The sequence below is a fragment of the Malaclemys terrapin genome, chromosome 5 (genome assembly GCF_027887155.1).
Source record: "Malaclemys terrapin pileata isolate rMalTer1 chromosome 5, rMalTer1.hap1, whole genome shotgun sequence".
Classification (NCBI taxonomy): Eukaryota; Metazoa; Chordata; order Testudines; family Emydidae; genus Malaclemys; species Malaclemys terrapin.
Window position 1 is genome coordinate 109,071,523 of NC_071509.1, and position 26,598 is coordinate 109,098,120.

At 39.6% G+C, this 26,598-nt stretch overlaps 1 protein-coding gene across 1 annotated transcript in view; it reads left to right on the top strand.

Moving 5' to 3' along the window:
- Positions 1-26,598, top strand: part of DAPP1 (dual adaptor of phosphotyrosine and 3-phosphoinositides 1) — a 52,051-nt gene that overhangs the window by 18,491 nt on the left and 6,962 nt on the right. Inside the window, exons 2-5 of the mRNA XM_054030614.1 lie at positions 6,908-7,030; positions 11,521-11,654; positions 20,914-21,044; positions 23,936-23,983. Coding sequence (XP_053886589.1) covers positions 6,908-7,030; positions 11,521-11,654; positions 20,914-21,044; positions 23,936-23,983 — 436 coding nt within the window. The remainder of the gene's footprint in view (positions 1-6,907; positions 7,031-11,520; positions 11,655-20,913; positions 21,045-23,935; positions 23,984-26,598) is intronic.

Sequence of the window (26,598 nt, forward strand, 5' to 3'; positions counted from 1 at the left end):
CAAATGGAGGATGGTGATGGGACTGTTACTTGGGTTTCCTTGGGGATCATGCCCTGGTCGGACACAGCAATCCCATGAGAGCATATGTGTTTGTGTATGCACATGCCAATTAAGCCTAAAATAAATTTCTTGAGCAAAGTATTAACATTACCAGGACTCAGTATAAGTTTGATTGTCTGAGAGCATCACCTGTCTCTTTGATTATGTTTCCAAGAAATGACTTTTGTGGAAATGATGATACAAATAAATAAGATTACATGGTCCCTCATTCCTCCTCTCTGCAAACAACCTTCCTTCTCTCCTCATATTGTATGTAGGAGTTAGCACAGACAAAGAGGAGCTCTTTGTAAAAATATTAGCACCACATAAATGAATGGCAGTGGAGATAGCTATGGCACTAGAATGCCTTAATCTCTCCTTTCACACAAAGCCCTCCCAAGAACCCAAAGCAGGCTGTGTGTCCCTGGGTGACCTTCAGTACAATACGTCTGCAGTGTGTAGAGCTCTGTTTTTGGAACATTACTCATAGAAGCAAACTATTTATTCTGAGTAAAGTAGGGGAGTTATTTTTGGAGGGACCTTCCCAAAATCCCTTTGATGAATCTTAGAGGTGTACAGAATCCAAACCATGGTGCAAATTCAAACAAATATTATATAAGATGGCTTTCAGTGTATTCAAAGAAAGCAAAGAATTGGAATTACACGTGGCTGATCTTAGTGATGCATTCAAAGAGACAGATACTTTAACAGTGAACAGTCCTTTCATTTTATATGATACTAGCAGCAATATTAATTTCCTCCTCATAACATTAGCAATACTTGTTTTAAATTACCAGTGAAGACTATAAATTGCCTTCTCCACCTGCCCATTGTTTCCCTCTCATCTTGGCCCAATCCCTTCTGTATTTAAGAAGCTACTGAGCTAGATGGGATTCCCTAATCCAAACAGCTGTCTGCTTCAGGCATCACATAGAATGAAAACAGAGATTAAGTTAAAGTTGACCACCCAGTGTAAAGTTCTTTTGATCGAGGTCTCCTAGCTGGATGTACTATATTCACACCCAGAAGTTTTATTTATCGTCAATGTGTGAATAACAAGTGTACTGTAGTATGCAGACATGTTTAGAATGGATTGTTTATTCACATAAGAATGGCTATACTGGGTCATCAGTGATCTACCTAACCCAGTATCCCGTCTTCTGACAGTGGCCAGAGCAAGCTGCTTCAGAGGGAATGAACAGAACAGGTAAATTATAGAGTGAGCCATCCCCTGAAATCCAGTCCCAGCTTCTAGAAGTCAGACGTTTAGGGACACCGAGAGCATAGGGTTCCATCCCTGCCCATCTTGGCTGATAGCCATTGATAGAGCTATCCTCCATGAACTTATCTAATTCTTTTTTGAACCCAGTTATACAGAATATGACTATTTTATACTGCTTTTCTTCAGTCAAATTTATGGGGGTTGGTTAACAGTTTATTTCCAAATGGGGTTTTCCTGAAGATGCATAAATCGAGCTGACAGTTATTTGTATTGTCAATAAATAAGGCTCTGGGTGGCTCCTTGAGTTAATCTAGGATGCTTTAATGAGTTTTGTATGTGGTTAAAATTGTGTAGAAGTAGAGGAGTTCACTGTGAGAGACAGTAAAAAGATGTCTGGATCTTGTTTCACTACTGTATCAACAACTATTATTGACTATGTTTGCACAGTGCCTAGCACAATGGGACAAGTGAGGCTCCTAGGCAGTACTGCAGTAGAACTAAATTAAGAACAATATAAAAATGTGACATGTCAATGGGTTTAATACGTCTTAGTTATATATTCAACATTAAAATATTTCTACAGACTGTAAAACCAAGGCTAGTACAGGCCGGAAACTGATCTGTAAGCCTTTTACAGGGGGACAGCCCCACCGTTTGTGTCACACATGAACTCCCTTTGCAAACAGATGACCCTCACTAGCAGCAATGCCAAGTGTAATTAAAAACTTGTTTGCCAAGTACATTTCATAGCAGATTTGTACTGAGATGAATTCTGACCTTTTGAACATCCACACTGCTGACTTGAGGAAAACTGTTACTATGACTGAGAGCAAACCATCTATTTATATGTATAAATAGCCATTTACAGACTTTCCTGGTGATATTTACATGAAAATATTTGATTTGTCTGCAGGCTTTAACCAAATTAAAATAAAAAAGGTTGTCCCTAAATATATATAGTAGGTGAAAGAAAATAGATTTTGAGTGACCATCTCAAGGATCAGTCAATAATAAAAATGTCCAGATTACTGAGACCTTTAATTGTGTCAGAGAGCAAAAAGAAGAAAGAATGTAATTCTACTAAGTTTGACACAGTTGCTTTGGTAGCAACAGCTAATTGATATTGCCACATCCATTTATACTTTATAAACTGATCAGGATTTCAGGGATTTTTGTTTGTGTGTGGGCTTTCTTGGCATACAAACACTTCCCAAAATAACCCCTCAACCTAAAAGCCAAAATACAGTACATCCAATCAAAGGTGTGAGAACATTTTGAACAAAAACTAGAGCCCCCATTTTATGAATGTTAAGTTTTCCCATTTAATTTTCAATTTGTTAAAAAGGTCCCATTTCATCAAAACTATTTTAATTTTTGTGCTTGAAAAGAAACTGTATTTGAAAGTGAAAATGGCTTTTTATTCAAAATACTTCTTTCTGAGATTTAAAAATAAAAGGCCTTCTGAAACCTCTCATTTCTTTTGACAGAACAATAGTGTACATGAACAACTTCAAGTTTAACATGCCTTCAATGTGAAAATAAATATTTTCTGGAAATGTTAGGGGGAAAACCTTTGTTTCTTGATCACAGAATGAAGTGAGGAAACATTTTATATGAAATTTCACAAAAAAAACCATGTTGCCCTTTCTTCTAGCTCTAGAACTGGCTACATGTTGATACTGGTCTCATCACCATGGTATTGGAACAACACAGATCTGACCTTTGACTGTTAGTTATTCTGGGGCTTGGTTACAAAGCCCATTTTGGCTAACAGGTGTTTTAAAAGATGATGCTTTGATCTTTAAATGTGCATTATGTTTTATTGCATACTGTGTAGGTGGTTCTCTGAGCAGGTCTTAAACCCAAACAATCTTGGTAGTGTTAAGTTTCTATCTGCATTAGGTTTCATTGGGGTCTTGTCTTTCATAGAGCTTAAAATTGTGAAGTCTTTTTTAATAAGGAGATATACAGACTAACTGGCCTTTGTTTCTTAAATAGGCTTCAAGCAGCAATCTTAAATGATCATTAAAACTTCATAGGAAGTATCCATTTAAATACTGAATTGCAATGAGGAATGAGGAGAAAAGGGGGACACACTGTTACCAAGTGTCAGTTTAGTGACTGCTGTATCATGAATGCCAGGAAATGCTGTGGTCCAACTTCTGCTTTCAGTTACATTGGTCTAAATTCAAACTGTTTGCATTGCTGGTGTAGTGGAGAGCAGAATTTGTCCTAATAACTTTTCTTATATATATACAGACCAAAGAAAGGAAAACAAAAAACAAGAGCCCTGCTATACTCAGATTTCCTTAGGTTTCAAAACAAAATGCTAACTCAAGTCATGCCTAGCATGTCCTCTAAATCACAATTGTCTTTTAAGACACGCACAGTATCATTAGTAATTTATTTATTAGCAAGAGTACAGTTTCACTTGCCAGAGTATATGGACTAGCTACCTCCTGAGGGCCCCCTGGTGGCTAGGGTGGCTCTGCAGCACCCTGCTTCATTCCCCCTCATCAGGGATCCTCAATAAACTCCACAGACTTCTCTCTCTTCGACACCTCTCCTTAGGGTCTGGGTTTATTAATATCCAAGTTCAGAACAAAACTCGAAGTCTACAAAGTTCAACTCAATTCCCTGCTTTTAGCAGACCACTCCCAGACCTTCCAAGCTGGGGGGTTCTTTTCTTCTCCCCTGGAATCTGCTGTTGGCAATTCTTCCCAAATCCCAGGCTTCTGTCTTGCCTGGTGCTTCCAGCCCTCCCTCGCTGGTCAAGAGTCTTCTGCAGGTGGCTCCTGCTCAGTGCCACCCTACAGTCCCTGTCACAGCTTCCTCTCTCTGTTTCGCTATGTTTATAGAGATCAGCTGTCCTCTATCAGATGCCAGGTGAAGCTGTTAATGAGGCACAGGTGGTTTGGACCAGTTCCTTCTTACAGGGCCCAGTCAACCATGTGACTGCCAGATATTGTATTCTCTCCTCTCCCTCCCACTCATTTTTAGACTTTTTATATAGGGACAGGGCCTTTAACAGGGTTTGGTAGTCTGGCCTGTGTGGTCTGTGCCCTTTCTGGTGTCCAGTCTACCCTTAAGTTGTACCAGGACAATTTCTGTGAGAGCTTCCCATTTATTCAATGCCCCTTTTTATTCTGATTTATTCTATTCTATGTTACCTTCCTCTAGAAATTAAGCAAGGTAACCTACGTCCCACAAATAGTGCTCAGAACTTTGCAGGATGGAGTCCTGGCTATAAGGGACTACTTAACATTTTTAAATGACAGAATAATTTCACTCACTTTCCCTCGGCTGCAAAAAGTTATACTTTCTCCACTGAAGATTCTAATCGAGACAGATTTATTTGTCTGCAGTTTGTTTAGTGATATGGATGAACTGTGTTGCTGAGCTGATACGTTAATGTACAGGGTTTTTCTTAACACCATTATCTTTTTGGTTACAATAGTATGTGCTGCATGAGACATTTGCCAAAAAGAGGAAGTGTACCAGAGAAAAAACATTTCAGGAAATACAGCTTTAGAAGATAGTAGACAGAGCTTGAAAAGGGTAAAGAAATTTCCTCCATGTAAATCAATGTCTCTTGCAGGACGAAAGGAAAAAAATTATAGAAAGCTAAACTCAGATTGTTGTAGAAACTACAACAACCAATGAGCTGTGAATAAGTATTTAGAGGGACATTGTCAACCTGAGGTTTTTTTTTTTTTTTTTTTTTTTTAATTAAAATTCATTTTCTGAAAGAGCACCTTTTAAACAGTCTACCTGGATTTTTTTAAATGGGTTTTTCTGCTTGCCTATTGACGTCTGAAAGGGTCTTTTCACTTAGTTTCTATACACAAAGTGCTGTCAAATACATAAAGTGCACAAACTGAAAAAATATAATAGAGTCATTTGTGGTTCCCTTTCAGTTTAAATAATCTTCAGCATTACCTGAGTCAAAAGAGCGAGAGGCACACAATACTATTATTCCAGGAGAATACACCTCTACCCCGATATAACAGGAATTCGGATATAACACGGTAAAGCAGTTCTCCGGGGGGGTGGGGGGGACGGGGCGGCGCACGCCGGTGGATCAAAGCAAGTTCGATATAACGCAGTTTCACCTATAACTCGGTAAGATTTTTTGGCTCCCGAGGACAGCGTTATATCGGGGTAGAGGTGTACTACTATTAGCTTTTCCATCGTAGGATCTTCCCTCTTTAATATCCATGCTGAAAGGCTGTTTTTCATAATGTATCTAATATAAACCTGTGATTTACATAATCAAATGCATTAAATGTTGTCTGGCTCCACACTTCCTTTATTCCTCTATGGCCCTGGAGGGAAATTTTGTGAAAAATGTAGTTGCTCCCACTGGTTCAGCCCCACCAGAGTGATATTGGGAGTCCCAGCATAGAACAGCTGCCACTGAGCTTTTTAAGTGAACAAGATACTGAGCAGAATTGTATGACATAGTGCTTAAAATTCTAGCAGCTCATCACATCGGGCTCCCAACGTTGTGAACACCAGTGGAGCTGAACAGGTGGCAGATTGGCTTGTGACTTTATATACTATTTGCATTGCATTTGTGTATCCAGCCTTAACCCCTTGTTAATGTAAATAAATCCAGTCAGGGTGCACATCTCACCACCTGTGTTTTCATTGTCCAGTTCTGAATGCTTATTGATGCCGTTAGAGTACAAGCATTGCTTTTATGAGAGTAGACTTGTCTTGTTTAGCCTAGCAAAAAGAAGGCTGAGAGGGGATATGATTACTTTTTATAGATAGATCAAAGGGTACACATCAGAGAGGTGAAGAGGTATTTAAGCTAAAGGATAATGTTGCACAAGAAGCACTGGAATGGTTCTGTTATGGTACAGTGGCTTAAAGCGACACATCACTACAATCCCCCTTTCTGAAGGTGGAAGTTCACAGTCCTGGAGAGACTGTAACTATTGGTGAAAACAGCAGTAACTCATGGGTGAATTTCCAATCAGAAATCGACCTAGACTTGAAGGAAGCATACTGCAGAAACCAGGGTGCTCACGAGCTCCTGCCCTGCCCTGCTTTGGGTCTGTCCCCCACAACGCTCCTGTTCACTGTGGTGTCTGGAGGCCCAGTTTGCAGTAGTATCAGGAGACTAAGTTGAGAGAACTTGGATTTTTTCCCATAATATGCCACAATTTGCTACCCCCTGCATCATTCAATGGAAGGAAACAAGCGGCTTTATAGTCATAACATTTGGGGTTTTCAATCAAAGTCTGAACTAGTTCCTTAGAAGATCTAACTGAAGGAGAAGTTTGGATATTTAAAACCATCCACTTTTTGAGATATAAATAAACTGAGATATAAATATAACTGAACAAAATAGCTGGCCTCCACCCCTCTCCCCCCCAAGTCAGAATTGTGTTAATTTTTGACTGAGCCAGTTTCTTTCAAACTTCCCAAAAAGAGTCTCCTCTTGAAAATTTCCAGGCCAAAAGGAGTTGTCCTGCTAAATGTGTGCGTGTGTGTGTGCAAGAGAGAACGTGCATGTGCGAATATTCAGGATTATAATAGAGAGCTGGTTGCAGCCCCAACTATGGAGTTATTACTGCTTCACAACTCACTACATGTCAACCAAAATTGAGTGAAGCTTTAACCTTTATGTCTTGCTAGGTGGTACCACGATAATCTCACCCGCCATGCAGCAGAGGCTCTTCTTCTTTCCAATGGATGTGATGGAAGCTATCTCTTAAGGAAGAGTAATGAAAGGAATGACTTATATTCTCTCTCAGTAAGGTACAATATGGGGGGGAAACTGATTTAACTTACATGACTTTATGTTACTACCAATTATAAGAATCCTTCACTTACTGCCATGTTTATTTGCAATAGTAATGCGCTTTAATTTATAAAAATCACATTAATAGTTTCTGTGATCTAGTAATTAAAAAACAGTTTTGACCAGCAAGCTGTGACAGAGTGAAATACTGTTGAATGTCATACCAGGAAGAAACAAACATACCAACACCTAATATTTGTGTCCAACTTCAGAGGTCCATAAGAGTTCATCTTGCTGAGAGATGCTTCATTTCATGAACTGCTTTAAAATTAAAACATTGTACAGTCACTCAAAACCCTCTATAATGGTAAATCCAATTAGATTAGCAGCCATAATAATAAAGGGAGGCAGACTGAAGTGAGCAGAAAGACTCCATGGTGAGAAGTTTATGGTAGTAAACACAACAGTTAACTCTAGTAGCCTGGAGATAACTTCTCCTGATTGCATCCTGACCACAGCTTAGGGAAACCTAAGAGTGCCCCCTGAGACCCATCCCAGGTTTTTACAGCATGCTAGGCCAGTACTTTAGTCAGCAATGCGTGACTGCTCAAAAAGCCAGAGATCCTCAGTTCGTGTAAATCAGTGTAGCTCCACTGACATCATTGGAGTTATGATTTATACCAGCTGAGGATGTAACCCATACAGTGCAAACATGCTCAAAGTTTACATACTTGACTGTTGAGTCAGTGTCTTGAGTTAAGGAGCTTTAGTTCCCAATAACCAGGACACAAAAGGATTTTAAAGGGGACGTATTCAGGACATTGCATGAACTGCTATGAATAACTTGCAGACAAGAACATTTGACACGCCCTTTAAATTAATAACTTGCCATTTATGCATTGTCTGGGGTCACTGTAATATATTGCACTTTGAAACCAAGGTCAGCTGCACTTGTGAAGTCCAGTTTCACACTGGTGCAGAGCATCAACACCAGTGGTTTTCATCAGTGTATAGACACCAGCATAAATCTCTTCAGTACAGACATGTTCCCAGACCATGAGCTCTGTGGGTCAGGAAATGCCTTATGAACAAACACACAAACCCTCATCTATGTGCCTAGCACAGTGGGGCCTCTAGAAAGTACAGCAACACAAACAATAAGTATCGATGACAGGTGCCTAGTGTAAAAAACATGAAAAGGAAAACTCGTAGAAACAAACATTTATTTCTTAGTTTTTAAAGAGTATAATTTCTCAGTGGCCTGAATATTTTTACACTAGCAGGAAAAATTAAGCACTGTTTGAACTAACCCTCTGCCACTGGCAATTTCTCAAACAAAACCCAGGCCAGTTTTGCATGGCAATCTGAAAGTTATATAGAGTAAACCAGAAAATGTATTTAAAAGAGTTGCTTCTTGCAATAACTTAAGAATAAATTAAATATTTGTAAACAACTGATAAAAAGAGAATTGTTCCCTAAGTGTCAGTTTATAATATCTGCAAGACTAAGGTTCATGCTGGAAGGGTTTGTTCATCCTTGACAACTGTGTAGTGAATATTGATACAATGTCATTGGTTTGTTACTTTGTTAGCTGAAATAAAAATCACAGGTCGGGATCCTTGGCCCTGATTCTTTACTCGGTTACATCACTTTTAGGCTGGTTTATCTCTATTGAAGTCAGGGGAGTTACTCCAGCACAAGACTGTTGAGTGGAGTAGAGAATATTAAGTTTCACTGACAGCTCAGACTGTCCAGATCTTTTAGATGCCCAGTGATAGTTCCTTCAGAGATGCATATAATAATAACTTATTATGAAGGGACATGGTGCATATCAGCCAGAGTAAATGCTTTCCTAGTTACCCAACTGTTGTGGGGTAGCTGATTGCATTGTGAAGGAGAGGAAGAAAGGCACAAAACAAACATCTAGCAAATTCCCTCTGAGGGAATGTATCTCCTGTTATTTAAAAGATGAAATCAGAGTAAGTCTTTGAGTGATAGATTCTATTTTCTTAATTACTCAGCTTTTTAAAATTCTTATATACAGCATCCAAAGATGACACTTTGGATGTATGAAAATAGGTTTCATGTGAAAAATTAGTATCCAAAACTCAGGGTCAATGAGTGTAATTAAATGTAGTCCTCAGAGTGCTTTACAGTCTGGTATAAATGTTTGCTTCCATCATTTGATGCTGTGGATCAGAAAATACCTCAGTAGAATTGGTCAAAATGTTTTAATCATAACTTTTTTAATACAAAAAATGGCTTGTCAAAGGAAATGAAAGTTTTTAGCAAAAATATATTCCCCTTGACTATTTTTTTTATTTTTCAGCAAAATGAATTGAAAAAGTTTGATTCAAATGAAAATTTTCATTTCATTCCATTATACTGCCCCCTTCTCATTTCCCCACAGAAATAAAGGGCGGGAGACGGAAAAGGGAGGAAAAGTGAATTTTTTTCATTTTGAAACAAAAATTTGGTTAATTGAAAGAACCCATGAATATTTTCAAACAAAATGAAAAATGCTTCTTTCATTCTAAATTATTCCCTGGATTTTTTGATGAAACTAATAAAAATGTTCATTACAAAATGAAAAGTTTTAATTTTGTTCAGATAGTTTTCATGGAACATACATAACATTTTTTGGCCAGCTCTATATCTTAGTGTATAGCTAATCTACTCTCCCGAATACCTTCTATCTGTCCTTTATTATACACACACACACACACAGTCACATACACACACACACAGTCACACACACATACACACAGTCACACACTTTATCAATCATCATTAGTGGCTTGCTTCAGTATGAAACTATGCTCAGATATCCCTTGATATTTTGATGGACATTTGCAGTCTGAAGCCAGTGAGTAGTTAAATTCACTAACTTTGAAGAGGAACTAAGCAATGAATAGATCCTAATCTCATTGCCACACTTTATTTCCTGTGAAATTAGATGAAGAGATGAAAACATGACCTCACTGTACCAAGAAGCCATGACAACATGCATCCTAGTATGCTATTGGCACATGTCTTGCCTGCATTATGTGATGGGAGGCTGAAGGAAGGTGGTGTTTTCAGCCACAAGAGTGGTGCTCTAAAGCTTATGAATGCACACTCTGGAGTGGCCAGCTGTGCTTAGAACATGGCTCTTTAACATAATTAAATATAATTAATAAAACCCATTAAAATATATCAGGGATTGTAAGCATCCACTATGAAAAGTAGTTCCTACTAAATGATGAGAAAATAATGGGAGTTCATAACCTCTTCCCTTTCTCCACTATATTTGTTTCTTGTTTTTTCCTAACCTTTTCTTTTAAAGATTCTCTGGACTACCTTACTGCTATTGTTAACAGGATCCACTTTAACAGAAGAGAAATGCCTGCTCCAATGCTCTTATATGAATTGCTTCACTGCCTTATGGATGAATAACATCCAGCAAGGAAGTCAGGACTTGTATAACTCTTTGTATATCCACAAGTTCTCCTGAATGGCATTGTACTGATAAAGATAAGATTCTCTTCCTGTGTGAATTTGTTTAGTGCCTACCACAAGGGACCCCCTATCTTGATTGGAACCTTTGTTGGTGATAGTAAATAGTAGGCCAAAAATTCTCAAACCCAGATGCCTAAAATTAAGCTCTAAATATATATTTAGACACTTACACTATAGGCACTTTTAAAGGAGGCCTGATTTTGAAAAGGTACTGAGCACCTGTAACACAACGTGATTTAGATTAGGGAGATTTAAGATTAGGGAGACTTCTTAAAAAAAAAAAAATCAGGCCATCTTTAAAAGTGCCTAATTTTGAAAATGTTATCCAATAATAAATAAAATGTGTACACTGAACGGAGGGATTATATTTTAAGAATTAGCAGTACGGACGCCCCCTGGGTTACGCAAACCTGATTTATGCAAATCCGCACTTACGGAAAAAGTTCCGTAAACTAGAAATAGGAGGTTTTTTTGTTTGTTTTTTGCGCGTAATTGTTGGGTATATGTTTCCGACTTACGCAAAATTCGAGCTACGCAAGGCGTTCCGGAATGGAATGCTTGTGTACATCGGGGAGCGTCTGTATTGTTGCTAACTGGACAGGCATCCTCATGGATACAGGAGGAGAAAGGACTCTTGGTTTCTAATCTTGACTCTGTCATTGACTCCCAATGTGACCTTGGACAAGTCACTTAAGCTTTCTGTGCTTTCATTACTCCATCTGTAAAATAGTGATAATACTTACTCTACCTCACAGTGGTGTTGCAACTTTTAATTAATAGGCCTGGCTTTCAGAGTTGTCAAGCACCTACAACTCCAACTGGAGTGAATGGGAGCTCTGAACATGCTGTATCTTTGAAAAATCAATCCCAATGAAGCTCCAAAATCTAAACATGGTTGGTGCTGTGTAAGCACAAAGTAATAAGTGTAAAAAATAAGTGTTTACATTTTCCTCCAGAGACATTTCTTAATTTGCAAACTTTACATATTTGGTTTTCTTTTTCCTTTTAGAGCAAGAGATTCTGTGAAACATTTCCATGTGGAATACATGGGGTCTTCATTCAAGTTTGGCTTTAATGAATTTCCCAGCTTGAAGGAGTTAGTCATGCATTTTGCAAACCAGCCTTTAATTGGAAGTGAGACAGGTAAACAATGTGTGTCATGTGTGTGTGTGTGGAGATAGTTTTAGGGAACCCACTTCATATTTACACCAGATAGCCATTTTTACTCAAAACCTACCCAGATGTACCTCTTCAGATATTATTTTGTGTATGCCAATGTTAAACGTACCAGAGGTTTAGGTTAGGGATGCCTTTTGCTTAATCTAAACACAAACCAAAGTAAGCAGGTTGTGATTTTACCAGCCTGGGACACAAGCCCATTTTGGTGTCAGGGTAGAGCCAGTAACAGGATCTTGTCTCCAATCCCTGAGGCAGAGGCCTTTGCTTGGATCCACCCTGGATAAAGGAGGGAACCGTAGCTGTTTCAGGGAGCCACGTGGTAGAACTTTGTCTCTATTACAGTCAACTGGTGCCTGAAACAGGTTAGAGCAGTTTGATGTGGCACAGAACTATAGAAATTGCTCTCAGCAGTGTAGTCAATAGAGTTAGTTTTGATTTATTCCATTGTTACTGAGAACAGAATTGATTGCTGAGAACAGAGGATGGTCACATGATGTTTACCAGTGAAATACCTGTGCTCATTATGCACTTGTCTAACAAGATGATAGGTTAAAACAATCACACACTATAAGAAGCTTCTGTTGCTGCCTCGTCTTTGCTGCTAACACAATCTTAGCCCAGAAGAAGCATTTCAGAATGTGCATATGCTGAGAAGAGTAGGCCCCTTAAACGCCTCTCCTGCCAGTTTTTTATTTTACTAGGTTAAGAAATACAGGGTTAAAAACTACAATTTGATGACTGTCCCAAAATAACATTTAAACATCTTCTCAGAAGAGGAGGCGTGGAGGGAGGGGGCTAAGAGTAGAGGAAAGAGAGAGCTATGAAAGAGTTTATTTCCACTACTTTCCATCCCAGCAATCCACAATGGTTTCCTCACTTCATCTGCAGCTTACATGCCCTATACCTCACCATTAACAAGTAATCTCCTTTGCCTTTCCTTTTTTTTTTTTAAATATTTGCTTAATCAGTGTTATTTAAAACAAGAGGGGCACAGACCATTTCAACAGACAGCTGCTGCTTGAATGGGGTCAAGGAGAAGGAGAAAGACTCTTCCTACCAGCAGATCACTTGTAGGAATGAAATTTAAAACCCTGAGTTCAAATTTCTAGTACTAATTCTGAGAAAGAGGGGTATATATTCTAGTGCTAAAAGTATAGGTTAGGTGTAGGTGCCAGGCACTCCTGAGTTCTAATTCTAGATTTGGCACTATTGCTTCTGTGGCTTTGGGCCAGTCTTTCTTGTTGTGGTTTTCTTATCTCTAAGATAAGGTTAAGACTTACCTACCTCCACATTGGAAATTGCTAGAATTAATGAACATTTGTAAGGCAGAAAACTGCTAATAATTTGTGCGTGCAAAAAATATGCAAATAATTTGTATGTGCAGTAGTGGTATTTGTACATGCAAATGATCAGATAGATGCCTAAATGATTATCTGCAGGTGCAATTGTTGTGATGGCATATACATCAATAAATATGCACTCAAGCACTTCTGTATATTTGGGACACAAGTATTAATCCAATCACATCGTTAACAAGGTTTATTTTAAAAATGCAACTATACTATGAACCATGCTTCAAAGTACTAGTTTGTAGAACTGTTTTGGTTTAAAGCAGGGTTTCTCAAATGGGGTTGCCGCTTGTGTAGAGAAAGCCCCTGGCAGGAGGGGCTGGTTTGTTTACCTGCTCCGTCCGCAGGACCGGCTGATCGTGGCTCCCACTGGCCGCGGATCGCTGCTCTGGGCCAATGGGAGTTGCTGGAAGCGGCAACCAGTAAGTCCCTCGGCCCGCGCCGCTTCCTGCAGCTCCCATCGGCCCGGAGCAGTGAACCGCGGCCACTGGGAGCTGCAATCAGCCGGACCTGCGGATGGGGCAGGAAAACAAACCGGCCCAGCCCACCAGGGGCATTCCCTACACAAGCCGCGACCCCTGTTTGAGAAACCCTGGTTTAAAGTGTAAGATGAAAATGTTTCAATCTAAATATCCATTTTGGGTTATGAGAAGATTCTTATCTGAAGTCAGAAATATACCAGCAAGTTTAACCTTTCAAATATTTCAGATGACATGTAGAAAATTATGATTTTTCCTTCCTTCACTCCATGTGTGACATCCATTAGTAACTAAGGATTTGGTGCTATATGATCTCTGCAAGCTAGATCCCTAGAGCTGAATGATGTGCATGGCAGTTTGCTTATGGCCCCCTAATCAGATTCTGCTAGCTCAGTGAAACCCCTCTCATCTGTCTAAATCAGACAGAGCTATAGGCTGGAAATGGGTATTAAAGTATCTCGCCAACAAGCTTGTTCCCTTTCCACTTTACTTTCCTATATGCAGCAATATACAGGAAGAGAGCACCAATGCTGATGTCAAACCCCTCCAGCACTACTGTAATAAACATGATTAATAATAATAGCTGCCTGTGGGGTAATGGCTAATTTAATGGAGCAGGAGCAGTAAGTTGTCTGTTGAAGCAGAGCCTTTTAAAAGAATTATAATACTTAGCTGTTATCCATTAGAAGGTAAATGTCATTAGGTCAAAAGAGGTAAAATATCTGGCCCAAGGTCAGAAAACATATCAGTGGCAGAGCTGGGAACAGAATCCGGTTCTGGCTCCCAGTCCATGCTCTCACTCAATGACAGATAAAGTGAGAACTTTGTCTCAGGCACTAGTGGACAGTAATTGTATAATCAATGTTTGTTTGTTTGTTTTTTTAAATACTGGCACGGAATGTTATATGGTAAAACTGGCAGCTCAGCCATATGACGGAATAAACAAGGAACCTAATTATTTTATTCTCTGGCTGGTTTATAAACAAAGGACTTCACAAGCACATACTATCACCAACAGAGAAATAGAAATCATCTCTAAAGGCTCCCCCCATCCAATTTTCATTTTGCTACATTTAAAAGTACAGTTAGTGTGGGCTCTGAAAGGCTGTAGAGGTGCAGGAAAAAAATTCAAACGAGTTCATGGTTCTCAAGCCTAAGTTCCATGTTACTGGGAAAGGAAGGTATAACTTAGTGCAGCTGGTCAACATTTTTTAACAAAAAGTTTATTTATTTAAAAATAGACGACTTCTGAAAATGTAAACTTTTGTGATCAATTGTCATTATCAGAAATTTTCACAAAAAAGTCTTTTTAATTCAAAAATTTCCATTTACCAAAACTCAGGTTTTCAGTAAATGAAAATGTTTTCATTTATTAAAAAAATTAAAATCACTAAATGAAAATGATGTTTTAGACAAACATTTTGAAAAAAGTTGTGAAAAATATTTTTTTAAAATGAAAAATGGGTTAAAATTTCAACCTATTTAAATGGAAATGTGAAATATTTGATTGTACTAATTTTTTGACCAGCTCTAGTAACTTGTCTACAACACTAATGATTGTTTTGTGCTCACTTTTAAACATTGTGTGTTTTTTAGTGTAGTTCCAGGGATTAGGGTATCACACTGAGTCAGGAGAGTTTATTTCTCCTCCCACTCTATCACTGTATCTCTGTGAAACCTTAGCTAAGTCATTTAGGTGCTCTCGGTCTCAGTTACCCATCTGTCAGATGAGGAGACTATGCACCCAAGCTTTGTAAAGCGCTTGGAGATCTATGGCTGAAAAGTTGCATAAGGCCCAGAGATAGAGTTTGAGGTGTGGGCTCTGGGTGGGGCCAGAAATGAGGGCTTCAGGGTGAGGAAGAGGGTTTCCGGGCTAGGGCAGGGGGTTAGGGTACGGGGGTGGGTGCCGACTCCAGCTGGCAATGCAGGCTCTGGGATGGGGCCGGGGGGTTTGGAGTGTGGGAGGGAGTGAGTGAGGGGGCTCCGAGGTTTGGGGTACAGGAGGGGGCTCAGGGCTGGGGCAGGGTGTTGGGTGTGTGAGGGGTACAGGCTCTGCGAGAGAGTTTGGGTGTGGGAGGGGACTCCAGGATGGGGCAGAGGCCGGGGTGCGGGATGGGGTTTGGGAACTGGGGTCCTGGCGGCACTTACCATGGCTCCCAGGAAGTGGCTGACAAGTCCTAGCGGCCCCTCGGCGCATGGGTGGCCAGGGAAGTGCCGCGGGCTGCCCTCGCACCTGCAGGCGCCGCCTTTGCAGCTCCCATTGCTCGTGGTTCCCGGCCAATTGGAGCTGCAGAACTGGCACTGGGGTGGGGGCAGCGCACGGAGCCTCCTTGGCCACCCATGTGCTTAGGGGCCACAAGGACCTGGTGGCCGCTTCCAGGAGCCGCGCAGAGCCAGGGCAGGTAGGGAGCCTGCCTTAGCCCAGGCCCTCGCTGCACTGCCGACTGGACTTTTAACGGCCCGGTCAGCAGTGCTGACTGAAGCCACCAGGGCCTAGAAATTGACGCCTGGCAACCCTACCCTGAGATCCTGCGAAGTGATGCATATGGGTACAGGGATACTTTTGTGCTGGATTGGGGCCTAAGCATTAGAATTCTAACTAGTCCTCTTTCTGTCTATAGCTTTATTAGTCATTGCAAATACACATTAATGCTGATTTTACTTCAGTGTTCCAATGTGCGCACTTCTTCCCTTACTTCAGATAATGCAAAAAATTAAAACAAACAAAAGTGTGACTCAGGCTAGTATTTGCTGTGAGGCAGTTTCTTGAATAGACAACTGACTGTTATAAAAGCTCACTTCAGTAACAAGGGTAGAAGCAATATACGGTCATATTTCTGTCTTTTTGCCAAACTAACACAGCCAAAAGGTTATTTTTTTCTATTTGTTTTTTTGTTTTTACGAGTTCTCAGCTAATGTTTTTAAAAGCTATGTGTAAGCTTTGAGTCATTAACCAGACATAAAAACCAAATTGTGGCTTTAATCATATTAAATTTCCAAGAATACAGTCACATACTGATATTTTCCTGTTCTGTTAGTTTTCAGACAGACTATCCCTATTAATTGGAAAACAGAAATATATACCAATCCCCTCCGCCCTCTCCCACCCCCAAAAAACTAAAACCACACAACAAAATCTTGGAACAGATTAAACTGGACATTTCTATTTCTTATGTATTTACTGAATGACTCTACATAAAATATTCCTTATGGAAAAATCCTACAGAAATTAATAGAAAATAATATCATTTTTATAGAATGTTTAAACTAGTGTATGCAATTCTGCAGTAAGTATATAATTGTCTACAGAACCTAATACACAGGATATCACTCTGTTCAGTTCTATAGGCATATTTCGAGTAATTGCTAATAGAGGCCTCTTAGTTCCATCCTTATTAAATGCAAAAGAAATTTTCCATAGAGCTAGGGAGAATTAAACTGACTATGACCCTTGATCTACACCACATAGCTCAAGTTAAGCATATCACATTTGCATGCTTCCCTGTTTCTGTGATCAGATGTCAGCTATTTATTTCAAATATTCTTTTCCCCCCATCCCCTCTTGCAAAATATAACTCATCTGCAGAATTTAATACGTTATTAACAATCATTTTGAAAGTTTATTTTGTATTGTCTCTTTGATCTCCTCTTTCAACTAGGCTTGTGAGCTTTGTAGTATTAGAAAATGCATATGGGTAGTGAGGAAGGTTGGATCTGAAGCACCAATCTAATTTTAGAGATCTCCTTTGCTAGTGTTTTGCTGCAAACATAAACTCTCTGCTGTTTAGTCAGAGCTTCATGAAGGTTAGTCTGAATGACATGCGGAGAACATACTGGATGACACTTGTATAAAACATCCTCTTACCAAGCAATGTCATAGTGAGCAAGAATATTAATAGCTTGGTTCAGAAAAGGTGTTGCTTCTACCCAAAAAACAAAGTTAAATGTTATGACATTTTAACCAAGTCATAGTGCTAACTGGAACAAACTGACCAAGTAGAATAATATGTTCTTGTTTTAATAAGGTAATGTGACCCACCAGATTACCAAACTGGGAGTCAAGGAACCTGGTTTCTCTTCCTGACTTTATATTGATTCAGTGTGTGATGGTGCTTCAGTTTCCCTATCTGTACAATCGGGATAATAATGCTTACTCACCTTTATGAAATGCTTTGAGATATACATATAGATAAAAATTCTAAATATATTATTGTCTTACTTTTATATAGCAGAATGAGGTTGTGCCACCTACTCAGGAGTAGGAGAAGAGAATGGAGGCTCCTTTTCTTATTACCAAAGGTTGCTCGTCCCTTTGGCTGAGCTCAGTAAATTCTTTAGATACAGGGGTTCCTATAGCCTACTGGAATAAGCTCAGACAAATAGAGGCATGTTTGATTCATCAATCATGGACCCTGCTCTATCTTAGTCTTTTCATTACTTTGAGGGAAAGGTGGCAGGTTCTATCTGGGATACCTGCAGCCTTATTAACTACCAGATCAGCTACTTGATGAGGGGGTTTAATTAATTATGTGAGCTGAGTCTGTGTGAGAAGCTTGGAGTGTGGCTTAAAAATTGCCCAGAAAGGCATTTCTCTGCCTGGAAAAGAAAGGAAAAAACCAAGAAAAACTAAACATGAGCCAAATACTTACCAGCTGGAAGGGACTTGTTTTTGTTTCATCACTGGTTTCCTGGTTTTTTTAGTTTTACTTTAGCACTTTGCAAGTGGACAGACTGTAGCTGAGTCAGAATATTGCTAAAACAACACCCTTAACACCCTTCTTCTTTAACACCACACCCACAAACACAGACCTCATCAGCTGATCACAACTGCTCAGGGCTGCAACTGTACCGCTTGTAGGATGGCTCTCTTAAGCCTTGATCCTGCAAAGATTTAATTATATGGTTAACTTTATATACCAAGTAAACCTATTGATTTAAATGGGACCAACTGCAGTGCATAAAAGTTAGGCCAGGTCTATTCTTATAAACATTGCCAGTTTAGTATTGTTAGGCAAGGGTTTAATTTTTGTACACAATATTTGTGCCACCAAAGTAGACACAGTTATACTAGCAAAAAAAGGGCTTTTTCTGGTACAGCTTGTTTTGCTTGGGAACTGGTACAACCTATGATAAAATACTCTGTTGCCAGAATAAGATGCAGCTATGTTAGGAGGCTTTGCCTATATAGGTATACCACTAAACCTTTTCTAGTGTAGATGGGACCTTGTGGTATCAGGGATTGTGTCTTTAAGGGCTGAACTTCCTAGATAGTCTGGGTGCTGTGAAGCTCTTGTTGTTATGCCCAGACAGCTAGAACTGGACATAGAATAAAGAGATCTTTTGAAAGCATCTTAAGCACTGAGTGACCCCTGTCCCCCCAGACCTTAAGCATGTGCATAAGTGTCTGCAGGATTGGGGCCTTAGGTAGCAGCAGTGTCCCTTAGTACTCTATCCAAGTCACTGGTTCAGCTGACAGCAGTACCTCTTCCTGCAGCGCTCTGGATTTTCCTTGTGGATCTCCAATCCAAGTACTTATTAGTCTTAACATTGCTTAGCTTGTGAGAACTGATGATCACAAGCTCAAGAGGACATAACTAGTCAAGTTTCAATCATGGAATTTAAATAACAGATATTTTAACATATGCTAAATGGAGGGAAGGCCTCAAAAAGGTCATTTTCATGTTTGTTTCTCTTTCACAAACAGAAAATGAGTGTTTAAAAAAAAAGAAGAAGACACCCTGCCTTTTAGGTACTACCTCATACATTCTACAGCCAAGATTGTATTTACTGAGGAAGTTCTATAAAAATAGAATTTGTAAATCTTCTCTAATAGCAAACATGAAGCATTTACAGTAGAAAGCACTTTTCATCCATAGATTAATTATCAAAGGTGGGTCAGCTTTATTATTCTGAGCTTTATTATTGCAGATGGGAAAATGAAAGCCCAGGGAGATGAAGTGATTTGACCAATGTCACACAGTTGATCTGTGACAGAACCAGGCAGATAATTACAGTCTCCTGGTGCCTGATCATGGGTCCCATCTACTGGACCATTCTGTCCCCTCTCTTCATTGTGCATAAAAGACTGAAGTGAACATCTCTCCATCTTTGCACTAGACTTAAAAACTTTGGGTCCTTATATCCACTACTCTGAGTTTAGATGCTTAAAAAAGGCACAATGTATTTATATACAACTATGAAAACTCGAGGATACTATAGATATATAGTTCTAATGAGAAGGATGTTTATCCATGGCAGAGATTTTTGTGAGGCAAGAAATGGCTTCCAATTGTGAAACACGAAAGCCATATGTTGTGTGTCTAATCCTGTTACCTTAATAATAACTGATGATTCCATGAGCAAAAGCAGATTCAAACTACTTCAAAGGGAACAAAGAAAACACATTTCTCTTGCCTCATGCAGGTGTGAAAGTTCTGTGGCGCTGCCTTCTTGGCTTTTCCACTCATATCACAGGAGGAGATTTACATGAATATCTGCTTGAAGGCAGATTCAGAAAGTCAGGCCTGGTCTGCACTTAAAACGTATAGCTATGTCAGTCAGGGATGTGAAAAAAAACACCACCAGCTAACATCATAGCTGTGCTGACAAAACCCCCATGTAGACTCAGCTATGCCAAGAGAAAGGCTTCTTAGCTGATGTCATTTGGAGAGGGGGTGTTTGTAAACCAGCAGAACTCCTCCTTCTGTTGGTGCTGCAGCTATATGAGGGGGCTATGTTGGTATTGCTGTATCAACATAGCTATGCCGGCATCAGCTCTATAGAGTAGACACAACCGTAGCACCTGCTTGAAGGAATAGAAGAGGTGCAGTTGGGCATGCATAGGAGAGCAGAGGTTTTCAGACACAGCAGAGGGGCAGGATTTGGGTAAACCATACAGGAGATCCTGACTCCACACGCACAGTGGAACAGAGGTCCAGGACTTCTTGGGAGTAGGGCAGGGTAGAGTCAAGGGTGAAGGATCCACTCTAGTCAGGTGGAACTGCCACTACCCAGATCCATTAGTCACTGCCCATAGCCGCTCTGCAGTTTGTGGGGAAGGATTCTTGTCCCCTGTGGAAAACCTTATGTACAGTCCAGTTACTTAGGTTGTGCACTTTGAAAATGATTTGCCTTATTTCATCAATCATTTGTCATTTATGACATGATAATGTCTGATTGTTCTCTGACCTGTGTGTGGCCAAAATCCCACTCTTGTCTTAGGAACCTGAGAACACAGGAGTGCTCCAGAACTCCATGGGATATTGTTCATGACTCCTATGCATTCTTAGATTTAAAAGGGAAATGTGTCTTAAAATCACACACACAGACAGCTGGGACAATCATTTTGTATTACCCACTTAGCACTAGTGAGTGACCTGGCAATCTTTTATTCAGGCACCCTAATTGTACTGAAACATCCGTATCCCCGGAAAGTGGAAGAACCTTCTATTTATGAGTCTGTCCGAGTTCACACTGCAATGCAGACAGGAAAAACTGAAAATGATCTTGTCCCAAATGCGCCTTCGGTAAGTTACTTTTCTGTTATTAAGGGTCTGAGTGTAACACAGCTAGCCAAGTGAGCCCTGGAGCGTGCACTGATGATCTACCCTTTTAAAAATGGTTATAGCCAAGAAAATAATCCTACCGGTACAGTCATGTGATGAATAAGAACCTTTCCACCATTCTCCTCAGGAGATCAGCAATGCTGAGCATTAGAAAATCTTAATAAGAGAGGTGTCATATGCAACTCTTTCCATCTGAACTAAAATTATTTTTGACTATAGATGAACCAAAGACCTCCACCGCTATCCCCGTAGAATATTAACTTTAAAAAGTTTTGAAACTAATTAGTTTTTACAAAAAAATCACAGCCAGAATAATTTAATGATTAAATACAATCCTAGAATACTCAAGGAGCTGACTGAGGAGATATCTGAGCCATTAGCGATTATCTTTGAAAACTCATGGAAAATGGGAGAGATTCCAGAGAACTGGAAGAAGGCAAATATAGCACCCATCTATAAAGAGGGGAATAAGGATAACCCAGGGAATTACAGACCAGTCAGTTTAACTTCAGTATCCAGAAAGACAAAGGAGCAAATAATCAGGCAATCAATTTGCAAACACCTAGAAGATAATAAAGTGATAAGTAACAGTCAGCATGGATTTGTCAATAACAGATCATGTCAAACCAACCTAATAGCTTTCTTTGACAGAGTAACAAGACTTGTAGATAGGGAGAAGTGGTAGATTAAGGCTTTTGACATTGTCTCGCGTGACCCTCTCATAAACAAACTTGGGAAATGTAGCCTAGATGGAGCTACTGTAAGGTGGGTGCATAACTGGTTGGAAAACCATTCCCAGAGAAGCTATGTCTTCACTACAACCTACGTCGGCATAACTTATGTCACTCAGTGGTGTGAAAAAAACACCTTGAGTGACATAAATTACACTGACATAAGTGCTCATGCGCACAGAGCTATGTCAGTGGGAGAGCTTTTCCCGGTGACAGAACTTCTGCTGCTCATGGAGGTGTTTTATTATACTGATGGGAGAGCTCTCCCATGTCAGCTTAGAGTGTCTTCAGCAGACGTGTTGCAGTGGCACAGCTGTATCAGTATAGCTGTGCCGCTACAGTGCTGTAAGTATAGACGTGGCCAGAGTAGTTATCAATGGTTCACAGTTAACCGGGAAAGGCATATTGGGTGGGGTCCTGCAGGGATGGTTCCTAGGTCCAGTTCTGTTCAGTATCTTCATAAATGATTTAGATAATGGCATACAGAGTACACTTATAAAGTCTGCGGGCGATACAAAGCTGGGAGGGTTTGCAAGTGGTTTGGAGGATAGGATTAAAATTCAAAATGATCAGGACAAACTGCAAAAATGGTCTGAAGTAAATAGGATGAAATTCAATAATGACAAATGCAAAGTACTCCACTTAGGCAGGAAGAATCAGTTGCACACATACAAAATGGGAAATGACTCCTAAGAAGGAGCACTAAAGAAATGGATCTGGGGATCATAGTGGATCACATGGTAAATATGAGTCAACAGTGTAACACTGTTGCAAAAAAAGCAAATATCATTCTGGGATGCATCAGCAGAAGTGTTGTAAGCAAGACATGTGAAATAATTCTTCCACTCTACTCCACACTGATACTGCCTCAACTGGAATATTGTGTCCAGTTCTGGGCACCACTTTTCAGGAAAGATGTGGACAAATTGGAAAAAGTCTAGAGGAGAGTAACAAAAATGATTAAAGGACTAGAAAACATGATCTATGATGAAAGATTGAAAAAATTGGGTTTGTTTAGTCTGGAAAAGAGACGACTGAGAGGGGACATGATAATAGTTTTCACTACATAAAAGGTTGTTACAACGAGGAGGGTGAAAAATTGTTCTTGTTAACCTCTGAGGCTAGAACAAGAAGCAATGGGCTTAAATTGCAGCAAGGGTGGTTTAGGTTGGACATTAGGAAAAACTTCCTAACTGTCAGGATAGTTAAGCACAGGAACAAATTGCCTGGGGGGCTGTGGAATCTCTGTCATTGGAGATTTTTAAGAACAGGTTAGACAAATACCTGTCAGGAATGGTCTGGTTATTACTTAGTCCTGCCTTGAGTGCAGGGGACTGAAGTAGATGACCTATTGAGGTCCCTCCAAGTTCTGCACTTCTATGATTCAGTAATTTCCAGATGTGTCTTGTGAAGATGATGAAAAGTCAGGCCCTTCTTGAAGTTTCAAGGGGCGCACTCAAGAATTTTAAGCACCCAAATCATTAATCATTTTTAAAAATCAAGGCCAAAATTGTGCATCCAACATTCCGACTGTAGTCAAATAGGTGTTTTTGCCTAACTGGATCAAAAATTCCCTAGTACATGCTTTTGTGTTACATAATGTTCTGTTCGTACTCTGCTCATCTGTAGTTGGAAGGGCTTTTGTCACAGAGAGAGAGTACTTAACCAAAGCAAATTAAAATATGTCCCAGGTCTTTGGGTTTTTTTTAGTGTTTACAGAACAGTTTACATGGATAATCCCATTGGCTGGTAAAATCTATTACAGTACTTAAGTATTATGACAAGTGGCATCTAGGTAAATTAAGTAAAATGACTTAATTGCTGTGTATATGTTACTGAATTTGGGTCATTATATACTTGGAGAACTCTGTGATTCTAGCCTATCCTGGTGTAAGAGGGTACCACTCCTTTGAAGTCAATGGAATGACTTTTGGGGGAATTTGGCCCACACCGTGGGGACAGTACAGAAGCTGCACGAGCATAAGGATAAAATGAGTGGTTGTGGGAGGTATCTGGAGGAGAATGAGCTATAGTTTGATTTTGTTTTGCTCATAATAAAAAGGAACAAAATATAAACACAGCTGAGCCTTTAATTTTGATCCCTTTCCTTGTTCTTTGCAGCTGGGTACAAAAGAAGGATACTTGATAAAACAAGGCAAAATAGTAAAGGTAAGAAAAACTTCAGAGCTTTCATACTCCTCTCTTCCATCCCATGCCTATAGAAAGAAATGAAAGTTGAGGAGGAAGAGAAAAGCCCAGGTTTAACTTAGCATCTCTGTGGTTTAATATCCTATATCTAGTGAAATGAGAAATAAATCATTACCGAGAAAAATAGAAACATAAACTCTGGCGAGTGAAGTGTAAAAGTATAATTAGGCCAGCCAAAAAAGAATATGAAGAGCAGCTAGTAAATGACACAAAAATTAACAGCAAATTTTGTATTAAGTACATCAAGAGCAGGAGGCCTGCCAAACAGTTGGTGGGGCCACTGGACAACTGAGGTGCTAAAAGAGCACTCAAAAAAGACAAGGCTGTTGTGGAGAAGCTAAATGAATTCTTTGCATTGGTCTTCACTGAAGAGGATGTGTGTGAGATTTCTACACCTGAGCCATTTCTTTTTTACAAGACAAATCTGAGGAACTGTCCCAGATAGAAGTGTAAATAGAGGAGGTTTTTTTTTTAACAAATTGATAAATTAAACAGTAATAAGTCTCCAGAACCAGATGGTATTCACCCAAGAGTTCTGAAGGAACTCATATATGAAATTGTAGAACTACTAACAGTGGTATGTATTGCTTAATTCAGCCTCTGTACCTGATGATTGGTGGATAACTAATGTAACAACAATTTTTAAAAAAAGGCTCCAGAAGCCATCTTGGCAGTTATAGGCCAGTAAGCCTGACTTCAGTAAAGAACAGAATTAGCAACACATAGATGAACACGATATGTTGGGGAAGAGTCAACATGGCTTTTGTAGAGGGAAATCATGCCTCATCAATCTATTAGATTTCTTTGAGGGGGGTCAACAAACATGTGGACAAGTGTGATCCAGTGAATATAGTGTACTTTGACAAGGTCCCTCACCAGAGGCTCTTAAGCAAACTAAATAGTCATGGGATAAGAGGGAAAGTCCTCTCATGGCTCAGTAACTGGTTAAAAGAAGGCTAGGAATAAATGGTTTTCACAGTGCAGAGAGGTAAAGAAGCAGGGCCATCAAGGATCTTTACTGGGACCAGTGCTGTTCAACATACTCATAAATGATCTGGAAAAAGAGGGTAAATAGTGAGGTGGGAAAGTTTGCAGATGATACAAAATTACTCAGGATAGTTAAGCAGACTCTGAAGAGTTACAGAGGAATCTCACAAAACTGGATGAGTGAGCAAGAAAATGGCAGATGAAATTCAATGTTGGTAAGTGCAAAGTAATGCACATTGGAAAACATAATCCCTACTCTACATAAAAATTATGAGGTCTAAATTAGCTATCACTCAAGAAAGAGATGTTGGCTTCATCGTGGATAGTTCTCTGAAAACATCTGCTCAATGTACAGTGGCAGTCAAAAAAGCTAATAGAATGTTAGAAACTATTAGGAAAGAAATAGACCGAAAATATCATAATGCTACTATATAAAGCCATGGTAAACCCAGACCTTGAACATTGCATGCAGTTCTGGACATACCAGCTCAAAAAAAGATATGTTAGAACTGGAAAAAGTACAGTGAAGGGCAACAAATATGATTAGGGATATGGAACAGTTTCCATATGAGGAGAGATTAAAAAGATTGGGACTGTTCAGTTTGGAAAAGAGATGACAGAGGGGGGATATGATATTGGTCAGTAAAATCAGGAATGGTGTGGGGACAATGAATAAGGATGTGTTATCTACCTTCACATAACACAGAAACCAGGGGTCACACAATGAAATTAATAGGCCACGGTTTAAAACAAACATAAGGAAGTACTTCTTCACACAATGAACCATCAACCTTTGGAACTCATTGCCAGGGGATGTTGTGAAGGCCAAAAGTATAACTGGGTTAAAAAAAGAATTAGATAAGTTCATGGAGGATAGGTCCCTAGCCAAGATGGTCAGGGATGCAACCCCATCCTCTGGGTGTCCCTAGCCTCTGACTGCTAGAAGCTTGGGTTGGATGATGAGGAATGGATCACTTGATAAATTGCCCTGTTCTGATCACTCCTGTTGAAGCATCTGGCACAGGCCATTGTCAGAAACAGGATTCTGAGCTAGATGGACCATTGGTCTGCCCAGTATGGCCGTTCTTATGTCTTTGATCTCTTTATGTTAGGCAGTTGCACAAAGATCCATTTAATTGGTTTGACATTAAATGCTGTAATATATACACATTTGTTTCATTGATTTTTTTAAAGCTCTCTGTCAGTCTGATCCTCTGTATCTCATGACTTCAGTCCTACTCATGTAAGGTGCTGAGTGCTCTCAGCTTCCATTCTTGAGGCTGTTCAGAGAACCTCACAATAGAAGGTCCTTTAATATAATATACCAATCTGGACCCTAACGTCTATCAGTACAAGGCAACCTGTGACTTGAAGTCTCAAGGTATGGGCTTCCCTAGGAGCTTTGATCTGAAAGGCAGATACTATGACTTTTCAGGCCAGGGGCAAGTCATCTAATCTCTCTGAACCTCAATTTTCCCATCTGTAAAATGGTGATAAAACTTATTCTTCTTTGTAAAGATCCTTAGGCAGAAAGTGTTGTTAAAGGAAAGTGTTCTTCTGATTATACATAGAACCTCTTATCTATAAGA